At 43.1% G+C, this 16,828-nt stretch overlaps 1 protein-coding gene across 2 annotated transcripts in view; it reads right to left on the bottom strand.

The window, feature by feature from the left end:
• The window catches only part of xab2 (XPA binding protein 2), a 47,130-nt gene extending 40,286 nt beyond the window's left edge, over positions 1–6,844 (bottom strand). The window contains exons 1-4 of one of the 2 annotated variants that reach the window (XM_020528385.2): positions 6,721–6,844; positions 4,342–4,490; positions 2,969–3,092; positions 688–885 (exon numbers count right to left, since the gene is read on the bottom strand). In XM_020528385.2, the coding sequence (XP_020383974.2) occupies positions 688–885; positions 2,969–3,092; positions 4,342–4,490; positions 6,721–6,756 (507 nt within the window). In that variant the 5' untranslated portion in view covers positions 6,757–6,844. Of the gene's footprint in view, positions 1–687; positions 886–1,822; positions 1,870–2,968; positions 3,093–4,341; positions 4,491–6,720 lie in introns of those variants that run through there. The other variant, XM_048617991.1, reaches the window with a different exon arrangement.
• Between the last annotated feature and the right edge of the window lie 9,984 nt (positions 6,845–16,828).

The following is a 16,828-nucleotide window of genomic DNA, read 5'->3' as shown; positions in this document are numbered from 1 at the left end:
CACACAGGCTCACAACCCTCCAAGGGAAGAAATTTTTCCTATGTCACTTCACAATGATTTATCCTTCTCCATAAGACTACAACTGTTATTTCTAGACTCTCCCACTAAGGAAACAGAGAACTTATTAGGCTGGAAGCTAAGTATTTTGAATTTTTTTAAAATATTCTAATAAATGCCAGAGAACACAAACCCCATTCTCCTCACTACCTTAAACATTCATGTCCTCCACTGCGGATGCACCATGGCAAAATGTACTGTCCACAAACTGCCTGGCAGCTTCTCTAACAACACCTCCTGAACCTATAGCCTCCATCAACCTGAAGAACAAGGTATCAGTGGCAAGGCAATAGCATCACCTCCAAATTCCCCTCCAGGTTCTGATATCCATTCTGACTTGGAACTATATTATGATTCCTTCACTGTTAAACTTCTGCTCTCAAACAGCACTGCGGCAGCAACTTCAATAAGTGGACTGCAGTGGTTCAAGAAGGCACTTCCCCACTTTTTCAAAATCAACAAAGCTGGACAAGTAATTGTGGCCTTGCCAGTGTTGCCCACATCCCCTTACTATTAAAAAGTAAGCACTGTTCGATAGACTGCTCTAACCAGTGGTTCAGAGGACCAGCTAGAAGAGGAGCAAATATTCCAATAAAACTGTGAGTATACAAGTCACAATTACTCTCGTACCTTCAGATAGCGCCTATAGACTCTGACTGCAGTCTCTGACAGTGGAAACAAACGAACAAACTTCAGGTACATGGGCCAGATGCGATAATGCTGAGTGACAGGGAGGGCACGCAGAGCCCTATCGAAGGTTCGACGTGTTCTCGTTACCTTACACTGATCGACCTGGAACTGGCAGTAGTCCAACCAAATACGTGGCATCTGAAATATTAAAGAAATGTATTGATCATTTAATTCCAGCCTCCTGCCCCTGTCCTCAAGTTACTAACTTGTGCTTCTATACTATAGTCATCTGTGTTCATCATATGTAACTGTAGGCAAGTGGTGACTGTATTAACTGGAGACTATGGTCCTAGAAAGACAGCGCTCAAACTTTTGCGTGGGTTTGTAATGTGCATTTCTGTAAATAAATACTTGTAAAACCTTGTAACAACTGGCTCCCATTTTGTCCTGCACCATTTGACTTTCTGGAGTATAATACTCTGGAGGGCCAGTCCTCCACTAACATCTCACTTAGAAAGACAAATGTGGGCAGCGGGAAACTATTTAAACACAAGACAATCCAGTTCTCAGTCAGGAAATACATTTAGTATCCAGTGGGAGGCATTGGGAATCCGAGTTGTTCCCTGCTCACCCTGCCACAGTCCACAGCTCAACAGCGCTAAGATCAATGTGTGGCTGAGATCACCCAAGTGAGATCATCACATCCCAAACAATTAATGCTACAATCTTTTGGGCTGTGTATGAATTAATATAATACAAATTGGTGCTTTAAAATTCAAAGCATATTTCTAAAGTCATCAAACTCACTATAAACCAGAATCAGATAGTAGGTGTGTATTAGAAGTATCAAGTCTAAAGGTATTAAAACAGTGAAGATAGACTTTTGGTGGCACTGGAAGCAAGGCAGAAGAGCTGGAGCTGGAAGAAAAAGCCTTAGCAATGGACTAAAGATGGCCTTTGAAGCTTCTTTTGGAAGGGACCCCTATTAGTTTGAGATATTGTTTAAGCAGCTGCCCACTTTACATCCAAAGAACAGTTTCACTTATGAACAGAGAGACCTAGGGTCTCAAGTACATAATTCTTTTAAGTTTGCATCACACACAGATAGGGTGGTTAAGGCGTTTAGCACGCTTGCCTTCATTGTTCATCCGAGTACAGGAGTTAGGACGTTATGTTGAGGTTGTACAGGACTAGTGAGGCCTCTTCTGGAATACACTGTCCAGTTCTGGTCTCCCTGTTATAGAAAGGATATTATTAAATTGGAGAGGGTTCAGAAGAGATTTACCAGGATGTTGCTGGGAATGGAGGTTTTTGAGTTATGGGAAAAGCTGCACAGACTGGGGCTATTTTCCCTAGAGAGCAGGAGGTTTGAGAGGTGATCTTACAAAGGTTTATAAAATCACAAGGGATACAGATAAGGTGAATGGCAGGTGTCTGTTCCAGAGGGTGGGGGATTTCAAGACTGTGGGGCATATTTTTAAGGTGAGAGGAGAAAAATTTAAAAAGACACGAGGGGCAATTTTTTTAAACAGAGAGTATGGTTTGTGTGTGGAATGAACATCCAGGGGAAGTGGTGGATGTGAGTACAGTTACAACATTTAAAAGACATTTGGAAAGGTACACGAATAAGAAATGTTTGGAGGCATGTGGGCCAAGCGCAGGCAGGTGGGACTGGATTAGCTTGGGATTATGCAAGGCATGGACTGGTTGGATGGAAGGGTCTGTTTCCATGCTGTATGACTTTATTACTATGAACATGGTTAGCTTGTAAAAGGTTAAGACAACAGGCTTCATTTTTTTGGAGGGGGTGGTGGAGAACAGTAGTGCTGACTTTTTTCAATGCATTCACAAGACATGGAAGCTGCTGACAAGGCCTGGAGCTAATGTCCACTGTTAACTGCCCTTGAAAAGGTGGTCAGCAGCCCTCTTGACAACTAGATGGCCAGTTAGGTGACTTTAAAGGGCTATCAGTCGATCATCTTGCTGTGGGTCTGGAGTCACAGTTGATTAGACTGGGTAAAGATGGCAGATTTTGTCTCCAAAGGGTACGAGTGAATCAGATAGGGTATTTTTTTAAAACAACAACCAGTTGTTACATAGTCACCAACACCAGCTCTTGATTCTAGATTTACTGCATTCACTGAATTTAAATTCCCCTGTGGCTCTGATGGGATTTGAACTCACGTCTTCTGATCGTTACCCAGGCCTCTGCTGTACCAAACAATGCAACATTACCACCATACAACCTTACTCACTAGAGCTAAAACAAATCAACATGTACCTTGTGCATGAAAACCAGGGCTCGCTCATGGCAGTTGTTAACCTCCTCAAATGCAGGGTCTATGATACATTTTCCCTTCACCTGTTTCCGCCTCTGTTTCAGGTAATTGTACCACAGCTTGTAACTGGGAAAGAATTAGAAGCAGATTTAACATACGATACCCATCACGATATGCAAAATCCCTTGGAAAATTCCAAGGGGAATCTCCAGGCGGTACTCCTCCTAACTTTCTCCCTTTTGTCCTGCAAGTGCTGACTCTCACTGCCCTCTGGTCATTTTTATTTAATACTTTTGTTAATGATTTGGGGCCAGGAGTTATGAGCACAACTGTAAAATTTGCTGAAAAATACAAAGCTCAACAAGTGGACAGCTTCAAACAGAATAAGCTAAGGAAGGATTTGAACATACATGTGAACTAGGAATATGGCAACAGGTGAAACGCAATGTAATTCAATAATAAGGCCAACATAGAAGAGGGAGTTCCCACATTGTGCATGTGAAGGCTTGTAGCTGTCTAAAACTAGGGGTCATAAATATAAAACAATCACCAATCAATCCATTGACTAATTCAGGAGAAACTCCAACACCAAAAAACTGAGCAGAATATGGAACTTGCTGCCACAGAGAAGAAAATCAACACCTTTAGGGAGAAGCTCGATAAAGGAATAGATATCACATTGATTAAGCTCTGTTGCGGAAGGAGTTTTCTACACAGCAGCAGAAACACCACCATTGACCAGATAAACCGAATAGCCTGCTTCTGTGCTTTTACACTCCACACAACTTGTTGTAATCTAAAATTGATATATTTAGTTTTCCTCAGATGCACATCATAGACGGTATTTGGTCTGGAACATCATTAAAGTGCTTCACTAAGTGAGCTGACTGTACACCTCCGAAGCAAAAGCTCTAAGTGGGCGAAAGCTGCTAATTCCAGTTACGTTTAAACCACTGCCATCGAGGATTATTAGAAACATCAGCAACTGACACATCCCAAGGCAAAATTCTTTTCCATAAACTGTGTGATTGATGCAGACAAGATACAAAATTTGATCTATGTTTAACCTTTGATCTTTTGAACAAGTCAATAGCTTCTGTCAGTGATAGTAGGAACTGCAGATGCTGGAGAATCTGAGATAACAAGGTGTAGAGCTGGATGAACACAGCAAGCCAAGCAGCATCAGAGGAGTAGGAAGGCTGACGTTTGTCTAGGCCCAAAACGTCAGCCTCCCTGCTCCTCTGATGCTGCTTGGCCTGCTGTGTTCATCCAGCTTTACACCTTGTTATCTCAGCTTCTGTCAGTTGTTGATCTCAAAAGTCTCTATGCCCCCATGTAATCACTAAACCTTGTTGCTTCCACCAAGAAACAATACCTGCCAGGAAGTTCTTTAAGCGCTCTCTCATAAATCATGTTCACCACATGTTTGGGTGCAGACTGCTTAAACTCTATGTAGCGGACCCAGCATTTAACAGAGTAAGGATTGCGAATGATCTCTTCTTCATATGGCAGATCATCTTCTTCCTGTCAAAGAGATTCAGACAAGTGAACAGAATGAAGACCAGGGGATGCAGGCAAGTCACCAGTTTATCAGACTCTTGGGGAAAATGTTGCACTGACAGCATGTAAAACATCAGCTTTGTCAACACAAACAGCAACTTGATAAAGCAAAACTGATCAATTTATCTATCACAAAAAGTTCTTCGAAACTTCTTTGTGAACTTTCTAATGCACTTCTGAAGAAAGAAAATGTTTTGGTACTTAGCGTTTAACTTGGAATTATACAATTAATTCACACAGCAATTTGTGTTCAGCTTGGTGTTACTTGTAACAGCCAAGCCCAAGCTGTAACCAAATGGCATATCAAGAACGTACGATCCCTACACTCCAAATCTATTTTGGGAACACAAACAGCAAGACTGAAGTACTTGACTTGAACAACAAACAGCAATTTTGTACACATTTGGCAAGGGATGGTTGAAGACAATCGTATGCTGGGGCTGCCCCGTTTATACAATGTTTAACAACACAATAAGGTACTTAACTGTCTCAAATCTCAGGTTCGTTTTCCATGATTGTCATATCTGCTGACAATCATTCTTAAATAGGCAAGTTAGGTTTACAGAATTAAAGATTTGTAGGCCAATTTTCAGCATTCAGTGCAAATATAGTTTTTGAGGAGTATCTTCTTGAAGCTAAGTAGTGCAATCTAAAGAACTGAAGTGTAAACTATGGAAAAGAATCATCTGTCAGTTGCAAAATGCTTCCCGTCAAATGTATTACTTATTGAAGCTACTGTTCATTACATGTGTCATTTGAGTTCAAATCCCATTTTAGGATTTCAGCACAAAATTCAAGGCTGATGCTCCCAGCTGAGTCCTGAAGGAGGGCTGTGCTGTCAGAGCCACCACCGTTCACACAAGGTCAAAAAGTTACTAGTGGGTCAGCAGAAATTGGTATCGCCATTATCTTTTTGAATGGTTGAGCAGACTTAAGAGAGTCATACAGCATAGAAACAGACCCTTTGGTCCAACGCGTTCATGCCAACCAGGTGTCCTAAACTAAACTAGCCCCATTTGTCTGCATTTAACCCTTATATCTCTAATCCTTTCCTTTCAATATACCTGTTCAAAAGTCTTTTAAATGTTGTAATTGTACCCACCTCTATCATTTCCCCTGGCAGCTTGTTCCATACACTTGAGGATTTAAATGGCCTATTCCTGCTTCCATTTCATATATTCATAAACCGAGGCTCTGTCAGCTCTAGCAGGTGAATATGAAAGATCCCATGGTGCTATTTCTGAGCACTGGTATCTCTCCCCAGTGCCCTGGTCAGCTAACATGACATAATGATCTGCTCGTAATTACACTGCTATCTGTGGGAGCTTGTTGTAGAACATATAGCTGCTGTATTTCCTATCTGACACAAGTGAAGCACATCATTGGTCATGGAGTGCTGTTGAGATGTTGGTAGGTTGGCTCAGTGGTTAGCACTGCTGCCTCACAGTGCCAGTGACATGGGCTCGATTCCACCCCACCCTCAAGCGACTGTCTGTGTAGAGTTTGCACATTCTCCCTGTGTCTGTGTGGGTTTCTTCTGGGTGCTCTGGTTTCCTTCTACAGTCCAAAGATGTGCAGGTTAGGGTATATTGGCCATACTATATTGCCCATAGTGTTCAGGGTTGTGCAGGCTAAGTGGGTTAACCACAGAAAATGAGATTGGGGAGGCGGTGGTGAGTGAATGGTGTCTGGATGGGATGCTCTGTGGAAGGTCAGTAAGGGCTGAAAGGCCTGCTTCTACACTGTAGGGATTTTGAGGTTGAAAAAAGGCACTATATAAATTCAAGTTCTTCTTTTCACACTGCCAGCTCTCTCCAGGGCGAAGAAATTACCTCTGATCAGCCAGTGGCAGTATGACTGCCTGTCAGCTCCAACAGCTACTGAGCAGCAGCACAGACATAGTGTAAAGAAGCTCACTTTCACTTGGGACTCTGTAATCAATGTGGTTGACAAAACTAGGGCAGCTGCTCTGCAACTTTAATTATTAAGTCAAAACATAGAAAAGAGAGAAAATGTAGCACCATACGGTTCCTGAAGGGGAGGTGATAAACTCAAGGAGCCGTCAATGCCGTGGGAGACCAACAAAATAAATCGAGACCGAGGCTTCAGCTGAGGCCTACCCGCAAAGACCAGCTCAGCGGACAGGGAATGTTGTATTCGGAGCTGTCATCTCGGAGTTATACGATTCACTTACAAAAATAACATCGTGTTTCTGTGAAGAACCGCTCATTTTGTCCCCACGGCCGCAGCCTACGCCGAGGCTTCGTGAAGGAGTCGGACCGAACCCAAGGCCCAGGGAGCAAACCCTATCGCCACTCTGATTGGTGGACAGGCCGTGAAACGTCATCAACATCCCGCCCACAGCGGCAGTTGGTTGGATAACATTGTCGATCGACAGGCATATAGACCAATAGTCTTTGGCCCACACTGCCTTCACGTTGATTGGTTAAAACCACCGGTTTCGGCAGTTGATTGGACATAGCAGGATTCGTTTCTGATTGGATTATTTCCGCGAGGGCCCCACGCATATACTGATTCCTATTGGACAAGGCAAACTGATTGACACAGAAACTCGGATGGTGATTGGACTTGTCAATTGATACCGCCCCTATTGGGTATGATGGTAAAAACTGAAAGAACTGGGAATGCTGTAAATCAGGAGCAAAAACAGAAGTAGCTGGAAAAGCTCAGCAGGTCAATAATTCAATAATTTTAGGGCCTAAACTCTCCCATATCCCAGTCCCCAAGCCCATACACCAAACCTTGTTACCACATAGCCTGTCATGTTATAACCTCCTGTTATTATTCAGTAACTATTCACCCTTCCAGCCAGATTGTTATCATCTCCTTTGTCTGTCCAACTGTCTTTCTCTGTCTTTGGGCTCAATCCTATCGTTTACTCCTTACCCCACTCCCTATTTTCTGCATATAAACTGACGTTTACCCAGTCACCATCAGTTCTGAGGAAGGGTCACTGGACCCGAAACATTATCTCTGTTTTTTCCTTCACAGATGCTGCCAGACCTGCTGAGCTTTTCCAGCAACTTTGTTTTTGTTGGGTATCATGGTAAATAGGAGACTGCAACTGGTTTACACACAATGATCAACAAGTTGCATTGATTGTATTAGTCCTCTGGGTTAGAACAAGAACCTGACGTGCTCATGTGGTGCAGCAGTAGTGTCCCTTCCTCTCAGCCAGGAGACCCGGGTTCAACACCCACCTTGCCCTGGAGGTTTTAATAAGAGGTTTCACATCTGAATAGGTTGCTTACGGGGTAACAATCTAGAACAAGACTATGTGGTGCAGTAGTAAAATCCCTACCCCTGAGACAGGAGGCCCAGGTTCAAGCCCTTCCTGCTCCAGAGTGTGTAAAACATCTCTGAGCTGGTTAATATAGAAAATGACCAGAACAAAGCAACAAATGTGAGATTCATTGCTGACATATATTGAGATGTCTACGAAAAGGGTGGTGAGCTTTGGTATGCTCGCCTTCATTGGTCAGTGCAGTGAGTATACGACTTGGGATATCATATTGCGGCTGTACAAGACATTGGTTAGGCCACTTTTGGAATACTGCATTCAGTTCTGGTTTCTCTGCTGTAGGATGGATGTGAAAGTTGAAAGGGTGCAGAAAAGATTTACAAAAATTTTAAAAACTGAAAGAACTGGAGGATGTTGCCAGGGTTGGAGGTTTTGAGCTATAGGGAGAGGTTGAATGGACTGGGGCTATTTTCCCTGGAGCGTCAGAAACTGAGGGGTGACCTTATACAGAGTTTGATAAAATTATGAGGGGTGTGGATAAAGTGAATAGCCGAGGCCTTCTCCCCAGGGTAGAGGAATCCAAAACTAGACGGCTTAGGTTTAAGGTGAGAGATGAAAGATTTAAAAGTGCACGTATGGAATGAGCTGCCAGAAGAGGTGATGGAGGCTGGTACAATTGCAACATTTAAAAGGCATTTGGATGTGGGTACATGAATAGGAAGGGTTTAGAGGGATATGAGCCAAATGCTGGCAAATGGGACTAGATTAATTTAGGATATCTAGTCGGCATGGACGAGTTGGACCAAAGGGTCTGTTTCCATGCTGTACATCTCTATGACTCTAAAAGCGAAAGATGACTTTATTTACTTATTTATTATCAGTGTCTAAAGGCATTGACCATTTCTTGGGTCAGTGCCAGAGGCAAGGACATCTCGGAGCAGCCACAGCAAATTCATAAAGGGGAGAGTGAACAGATGGAGGACATTATACACACAGGTACCATTGGCATAGGTCAAGGAAGGGATGAGGTTTTACAGAGAGAACATAGGGAGTTAGGTTAAAAAGCAGGAGCTCAAGGGTAGTAATCACTGGATTACTCCCGGTGCCACATGCTAGTGACAGTAGGAATAGGAGGATAGGGCAGATGATTGGGTGGTTGAGGACCTGGTGCAGGGGGCAGAGATTCAGATTTTTGCATCATTGGGATCTCTTCTGGGGCAGAAGTGACCTTTTCAAGAGGGCTGGGTTGCACCTGAACTGGAGGGGACCAATATCCTGAGAAAATGTGTCTCACAAATTTGATTGAGTTACTTGAAGAGGTTACCAAGAAGATAGATGAAGGCAGAGCGGTAGACGTTGTCTACATTGACTTTAGCGAGGCCTTCGACAGGGTTCTGTGTGGTAGACTGCTTAGTAAGGTTAAGTCACATGGGATCCACAGAGAGTTAGCCAATTGGATACAACAATTGGCTTGATGGTAGGAGACAGAAAGTGGTCGTAGAGGGTTGATGTTCAGACTGGATGTCTGTGATCAGCAGTGCGTGCAAGATAGGTTCTGGGTCTACTGTTTGTCATTTATGATTTGGATGAAATTTTGAGGTATAGTTACTAAATTTGAAGATGACACTAAAATTGGTGGTATGGTGGATAGTGAAGAAGGTTACCTAAGAGTACAATGAGATCTTGATCAGATGGGGCAATGCGCCAAGAAGTAGCAGCTGGAGTTTAATTTAGATAAATGCAAGGTGTTCCATTTTGGTAAGGCAAACCAGAGTAGGACTTTATGTCCTACAGTTAATGATAGGGCCCTGTGGAGTGTTGTTGAACAGAGGGACCTGGGGCGCTGGTTTATAGTTCCTTGAAAGTAGCGTTGCAGTTAGACAGGGTGCTGAAGAAGGCATTTGGCACACTTGCCTTCATTGGTCAGTGCATTGAGTATAGGAGTTGGGAAGTCATATTGCAGCTGTACAGGACATTGGTGAGGCCACTTTTGGAAATACTGCATACAATTCTGCTATAGGAAGGATGTTGTTAAACTAGAAAGGGTGCAGAAAAGAATTTACAAGGATGTTGCAGGACTGAAGGGTTGATTTATAAGGAGAGGCTGGATAGGCTAGGATATTTTCCCTGAAACATTGGAGCCTGAAGGGTGAGTTTATAGAGGTTTCCAAAATCATGAGAGGCATGGATAGGGTGAATAGTCAAGGTCTTTTCCCCAGGGGAGGGGAGTCCAAAACTAGAGGACATAGGTTTAAAGTGAGAGGGGAAGGATTTAAAAAGGACCTCTGGGGCAACCTTTTCACACAGAGGGTGGGCATGAATGAAATGAGCTGCCAGAGGAAGTGGTTAGAGGTGGGTACAAATACCATATTTAAAAGACATTTAGATACATACATGAATAGGAAAGGTTTAGAAGGATATGGACCAAATGCAGGCAAATGGCACTATAGTTAAATTTGGGATATCTGGTCAGCATGGACGAGTTGGACCGAAGGGTCTGTTTCCGTGCTGTATGACTCTATGACTCACCATGTGATACTGTATCTGTCTCGGAATGGGATGGTCCACCATTCTAATTACATGCTCTAATTACAATGCTGTTGGGCTGACAGGAGCATTGCCTCAATATTTGTCGATTGGGCTTGCTGTAAAATTTCAAGGTTTCTAATCTGATCTTGCCAGTGGATACCATGGATAGAGTAAAGAATAATATTGATACCGAATGGTGTCTGGCACTGGTTTCAATGGCTCTCTGTATTTGTAAAATATTGTAAGTAAAGTATTGTAGAACGAGCCAAAAGCTGGGATATTATGCAAATTATAATTTATATATTAAAGAATATTATAAAGTTCTAAATCAACTAATTCATTCTAGCTCTGTTCCAAATTTTCTCTATCTTTATTAGAATCCCTTCAGCGTGGAAACAGGCCCTTTGGCCCCACAAGCCCACACTGACCGTCCAAAGAACATTGTACCGGGGCCCAGCCTGCTACCCTTTCCCCGTAATGCTGCATTTCCCATGAATGACACACCTAATCTAGGCTCCCCTGCACATCTTTGGACAGTGAGAGGAAACCGGAGCACCCGGAGGAAACCCACGCAGACACGGGGAGAATGTGCAAACTCCACACAGACCATCACCTGAGGGTGGAATCAAACCTGGGCCCCTGGAGTCGTGAGGCAGCAGTGCTAACCACTGAACCAAAATTTCACCATCTACTATAGTGATTTTGAACCCATGACCCCAGGGTATTAACCTGAGGTTCTGGCTTACTAGTCCAGTCCTCTTACCACTATGCCAACACGTGTTCCCAAAGTACTTTTGCAAAAGTATCGATATTGGTGTATATGAAATATTGAGTGATGTAAATAGTCTCAGTGCTGTATATTTTTTGAAGATGCTTTTGTCCTTGCTGTCATTTAGAATGTGCAGTGACAGGCTACTCACTAAGTAGCAACCATATCCACTTGCATTTATGCATTACAGAGATGGTAAGAACTGTAGATGCTGGAGTCAGCGATAACCCAGTGTGGAGCTGGAGGAACACAGCAGGCCAGGCAGCATCAAAGGAGCAGGAAGAAGGGTCCCAACCTGAAACGGCAACTTTCTGCTCCTCTGATGCTGCCTGGCCTGCTGTGACTGTAGGAATAGGAGGATAGGGCAGATGATTGGGTGGCAGGGGGCAGGGATTCAGATTTTGGATCATTGGGATCTCTTCTGGGGCAGAAGTGACCTTTTCAAGAGGGCTGGGTTGCACCTGAACTGGAGGGGGACCACTACCCTGAGAAAACATGTCTCACAAACCTGATTGAGTTATTTGAGTTCCTCCAGCTCCACACTGTTTTATGCTTTACAGGAGCGTTAGAAAGCCAAGTATGACTCCTGGTATGTAAGGAGATATTGGGGCAGGTGACCAAAAGCTTGGTCAGTTGTCTTCTATGGAATATCTTAAAGGAGGTAAGTGGGATGGGGAGGTGAAGAGATATAGCAAGGGAATTTCAGGGTCTGCAGCAATTCCAGGAAGATCCCTAGACTCTGACTACATTCCTTGTCAACGGTTCTAGGTGGTGGTGAAAGACTGCATCAATAATTTTTTTAAAATTCTCCAGCAGAATAAGTAATTATGTGGGATCAGCCATCATCTTATTGAATAGCAGAGCAGGCTCGATGAGCCAGATGGCCTACTCCTGCTCCTATTTCTCATGTTTTTATGTCCTTGGTGGAGAACCTATGACTTGGAGCTGGTGAAATTACAATCTGTGTCAAGGATATAGTCATAGAGTTGCACGGCACAGAAACAGACCCTTCGGCCCAACTCATCCTTGCTGACCAGATATGCTAAATTAATCCAGTCCCATTTGCCAGCATTTGGTGCATATCCCTCTAAACCCTTCCTATTCAAGCATCCATCCAGATGCCTTTTAAATGTTGTAATTGTACCAGCCTCCACCACTTCCCTTGGCAGCTCACTCCACACACAAACCACCCTCTGTGTGAAAATGTTGCCCCTTATCCTGAAGACTCCCCTTGGCAGAGGGGGAGAGGGTGGGTGCATTTGGCTCTGATACTGAAAAAGCTGTTTGCCTAAATAAAGCATTTTGATTTCTCAAGGGCATTTAGGGATGAACAACAAAAGCTAGTTTTGCCAGCAATTCTCACATCTCAAGAATGAATAAAAGGAATTGAGCCATGGTCTTATTAAGATTATTGAACAAAACAAAAACTCCAAAGAACTGTGGATGCTGGAAATCAGAAACATAAGCAGAAGTTGTGTGGAGAAACTCAACAAGTCTGGCAGCATCTGTGGAGAGAAAGCAGAGTTAACGTTTCGGGTCCAGTGACCTTTCTTCAGAACCTGGACCCGACATATTAACTCCGTTTCTGTCTCCACAGATGCCTCCAGAGTTGCTGAGTTTTGTTAGCAATTTCTGTTTTTGTATTAACATTACTGTCTGACATTCTGTTATCTGCTAGTTTATGGCTTTGTCAAAATGACTTTATAGTGGAGTGTAAGTACAAAGAATTGGTGTTTCTTTGCAAGGAAATGTCCTTTATATTGAAATTCACTCAGGCTAAAGAGGGCGTGATAGATGTGAAGAGACCTTGAACAGAAAAGAGGTGAACAAAAATTATTCGTAAGTCAAACATATAACATTTAAACATCTTTATTAATATTTTGTGCCATTTTCAATAAAAACACACTCAGAACATTGCATTTTTGTTTCAAAGACAAATAATGAATGATGACTGGTATTATCACATACTGGTTCTAAACATAGATAACAAGGTGTAGAGCTGGATGAACACAGCAGGCCAAGCAGCATCAGAGGAGCAGGATCCTACTATGTCTTGGTTCTAAACATATTGGAAGCAATTCACAAAGAGATTTGGACATGTCAGGATAGTGCTGTTTAATTAGAGGGACGGCTAGGCTAAAACAATTAAATCTCTGCCTCACTTTATGGAAGGCTCAAAAAAACCACAACAGTCTTTATCTCAAACATGGAGTCTTCACAAAAATTAATACTTGAAGGAAATGATTCAGCATTCGCTTTTCCTCTGGTAGTTTCTCACACACTCTTGGATAGTCAGGTCAACAGCTTTTTCATCAGGTTGAACTGGAATTCAGTCCTGCTTATTCATTCAGCTTCAACCTCTGAAACAAAATAGGACTGAATGATTGAGCCAAGCATCACAGTATGTTAACTGGGACAAATTAATATGTTTTATGTAGCACTGAAGTAGGTAAAGCACTGTCAAAAACAAATTACATAACATTGTTATTAAGTATAGTGTTACTTCATCTAACTTCCTGTTTAGGCTCGATATTTAGGAGATTTTTTTTGTTTAATGTCTGGCTAACAGGAGGATGGAAGACTTTGAAGATGATTAAAACAAGTGTGAGACCAGATGCCAACATGATTAACAAAAGTAGAAATGTTGGTAGACATAGAGAGGATGTTTCCTTATTTGGGGCAATCTAGAATGAAAGGTTATCATTTGAGGACAAGGGGTGGCAGATCTTAAACAAAGATGAGGAGGAATTACTTCACTCAAAGGGTCGTGAATCTGTGGAATTCACTTCCCCAGAGTGTGATGAATACTGGGACATTGAGTAAAATTAAGTGGGATGTTTTGAAAGGGTTGTGGGGAGTGGACAGGAAAGTGGAGTTGAGGCCGTGATGAGATCAGCCATGATTGTATTACATGGCAGAGCAGGCTCAAGGGGCTGAATGGCCTACTCCTGCTCCTAGTTCTCGCTGTGGCTCAGTGGGTACCACTCTCTTGCCTTTGAGTCCGAAAGTTGTGGGTTCAAGTCTTAGTGCCTTCAGACCACAATGTTCCAATGCAGTACTGGACTGTCATGTAACCCCTAGCCAAGTGGCCCATTGAGTCCACACCGACCCTCTGAAGAGAATTTCATCCAGACCCATCTCCCTACCTCTGCATTTCCCACGGCTAACCCACCTAACCTGCACTTCTTTGGACTGTGGGAGGAAACCCGTACAGACACAGGGATAATGTGCAAACTCTACACGGTCAGTCACACAAGGGTGGAATCGAACCCGGGTCCCTGGCGCTGCGAGGCAATAGTGCTAAGTAACCACTGAGCCACCACATTGTGTTGGTTTTGGACAGAATGAATGCAAGTGATTTGTGCATTAATTTGAAGTAGAGGTGTTAACTTTGTCAGTTTTAGATTGGTTAAAGTCTCAGGCCAAAGTGTTTAAATGTCAGCTCAGTGTTATTTATTTACACATTAAGGTGTTACTTTAGCACCAATGAGATCAAATATCCTAAACTGCCGAAGCTGGGTGATGTAGCCTTCTAGCTGACTGCACAGGTACCACATTTTGACCAAGATGTTAAACCAAAACCCCAGCTGCCATCCCAGGCTATAAACGGTCCCATGGCATGGTTTCAAAGAAGAGCACGAAAGTTATCTCTAGTAAATTTATATTTCTCAATCAATGTCACAAAAATACATGCCATGGTTACTAGCCCACAGCTGTTGTGGGAGCTTGCTGTGCACAAAGTGGTTGCCGATCTCCCCACAGAACAACTGCAAGGCTGCTTAATTAGCTCTGAAGTGCTTTAGAACACCCTCAGACTATGATGGATAAAATATAAATGTAAGTCTTCCTTGGCTACTTATTGTAGGTCAAGAAGTCTAGATTAAGATATGACAGGGGCGTTTAAGGGATTTTTAGCTAAGCATGTGAGCATGCAAGGAATGGAGGGATATGGACCAAGGTTAGGCAGTAGGGATCAGTTTAATTTGGCGTCAGGTTCAGCACAACATTGTGGGCTGAAGGGCCTGTTCCTGTGCTGTACAGTTCTACGTTCTATGAGGTCTAACATCTATGTTATGTTTGATTTAAGTTGGGGAGGTGGAATGAGCTGGGTAGGATTTGGGATTGTGGTCTTTGTACATGGCATGTGGATGGGATGAATGAATGTTTTTTTTCTCTCTCAAGTTCAGTTGGCCAGCTTAAGAATCTTGGTTCAAATTACTCCGATCTGGAATCTAGCCCAGTGCTCATTCATAAGTGTGGAGCGAACTACACCTGAGCTACAATATGTCTGGAAGTGAAACACTGCATTGAGGAACTTATCTTGCCTTCACAAGTAGCCTGTGTGTAGCACTCAGACAGCTGGAGACCTGGTAAATTGTCACAGGTTACACGCTGGTCATCCAGACGTTGGCCCTGTTTGTCAGCGAGCATGTCCAGGAGTTCATTGATTGGACGTTCACAGTTAGACTCTGCCAAATAAAGGCCAAGAGACTCGTTTAAATGCAGGATGTATCAATAAACACATCAAAACTAAGACAAAACACATTCTAAATGACACTTCAAGCATCTCCCTGACAGGGTGAACTATAGTCTCTGTCCAAGGTGACACACAGAGTCACACAGCACAGGAACAGACCCTTCGGCCCAACCAGTCCATGCTGACCATAATCCCAAACTAAACTAGTCCCACATGCCTGCGCTTGGCCCATATCCCTCCAAATGTCTTTTAAACGTTGTAACTGTACCCACATACACCACTTCCTCAGGAAGTACATTCCACACACAAACTACCCTCTGTGTAAAATGTTTGCCCTCCATGTCTTCTTTAAATCTCTCTCCTCTCACCTTAAGAATGTGCCCCCTAGTCCTGAAATCCCCCATTCTAGGGAAAAGCCACCTACCATTAACCCTATCTATAACCCTCATGATTTTATAAACCTCGATAAGGTCACCTCTCAACCTCCTATGCTCCAGTGAAAAAAGTCCCAGCATATCCAACCTCTCCTTACAACTCAAACCCTCCATTCTTAGCAACGTCCTGGTAAAACTCTTCTGAACCCTCTCCAGCTTAATAATATCCTTCCTATAACAGGGAGACCAGAACTGGACACAGCGCTCCAGAAGAGGCCTCACTAATGTCCTGTACAACCTCAACATGACGTCCCAACTACTGTACTCAGAGATCTGAGCAATGAAGGCAAGTGTGCTAAACGCCTTCTTAATCACTCTGTCTACCCAGATTGGGAACTGAATTTGGTTGATGACAGTCACATAATGTGTCATTAGATTTATTGAAGTAAAAGTGTTTATGACAAATGAAAGCAAAGTACTGCAAATGCTGGTAATCTGAAATAAAAAGAGGAAGTACTGGAGATACTCAGCAGGCCTGGCAGCATCTGTGGAGAAAGAAGCAGAGTTAACATTTTGAGTCCAGAATGCTTCTTCTGTGGAACTTGGAGCAGTTAAAACAAGTTAACACACATGGGTGAGCTCATGAACTGTAAAAGGAAGCAACACATCCCATATGTTATTAATGGGCGCTTAGATCAATGATCAGTAAGCAACACCACATGCAAACATACTCACAGACATGCACATACACATGCATGCACATATATGTATGCACACATACACACATATACACACATATGCATATACAAAGAGCAAACCTCCTTCCCCGTTGCTTCAATAGCACAACTAGCCATAAACCCTGGCTGCAGTACCTCAGAGTGGAATTCATTG

This window comes from Rhincodon typus, chromosome 38, assembly GCF_021869965.1.
Source record: "Rhincodon typus isolate 14 chromosome 38, sRhiTyp1.1, whole genome shotgun sequence".
Classification (NCBI taxonomy): domain Eukaryota; kingdom Metazoa; phylum Chordata; class Chondrichthyes; order Orectolobiformes; family Rhincodontidae; genus Rhincodon; species Rhincodon typus.
The sequence above is the reverse complement of the archived record's forward strand: the minus strand, read 5'-3'. Positions and strand labels throughout refer to the sequence as shown.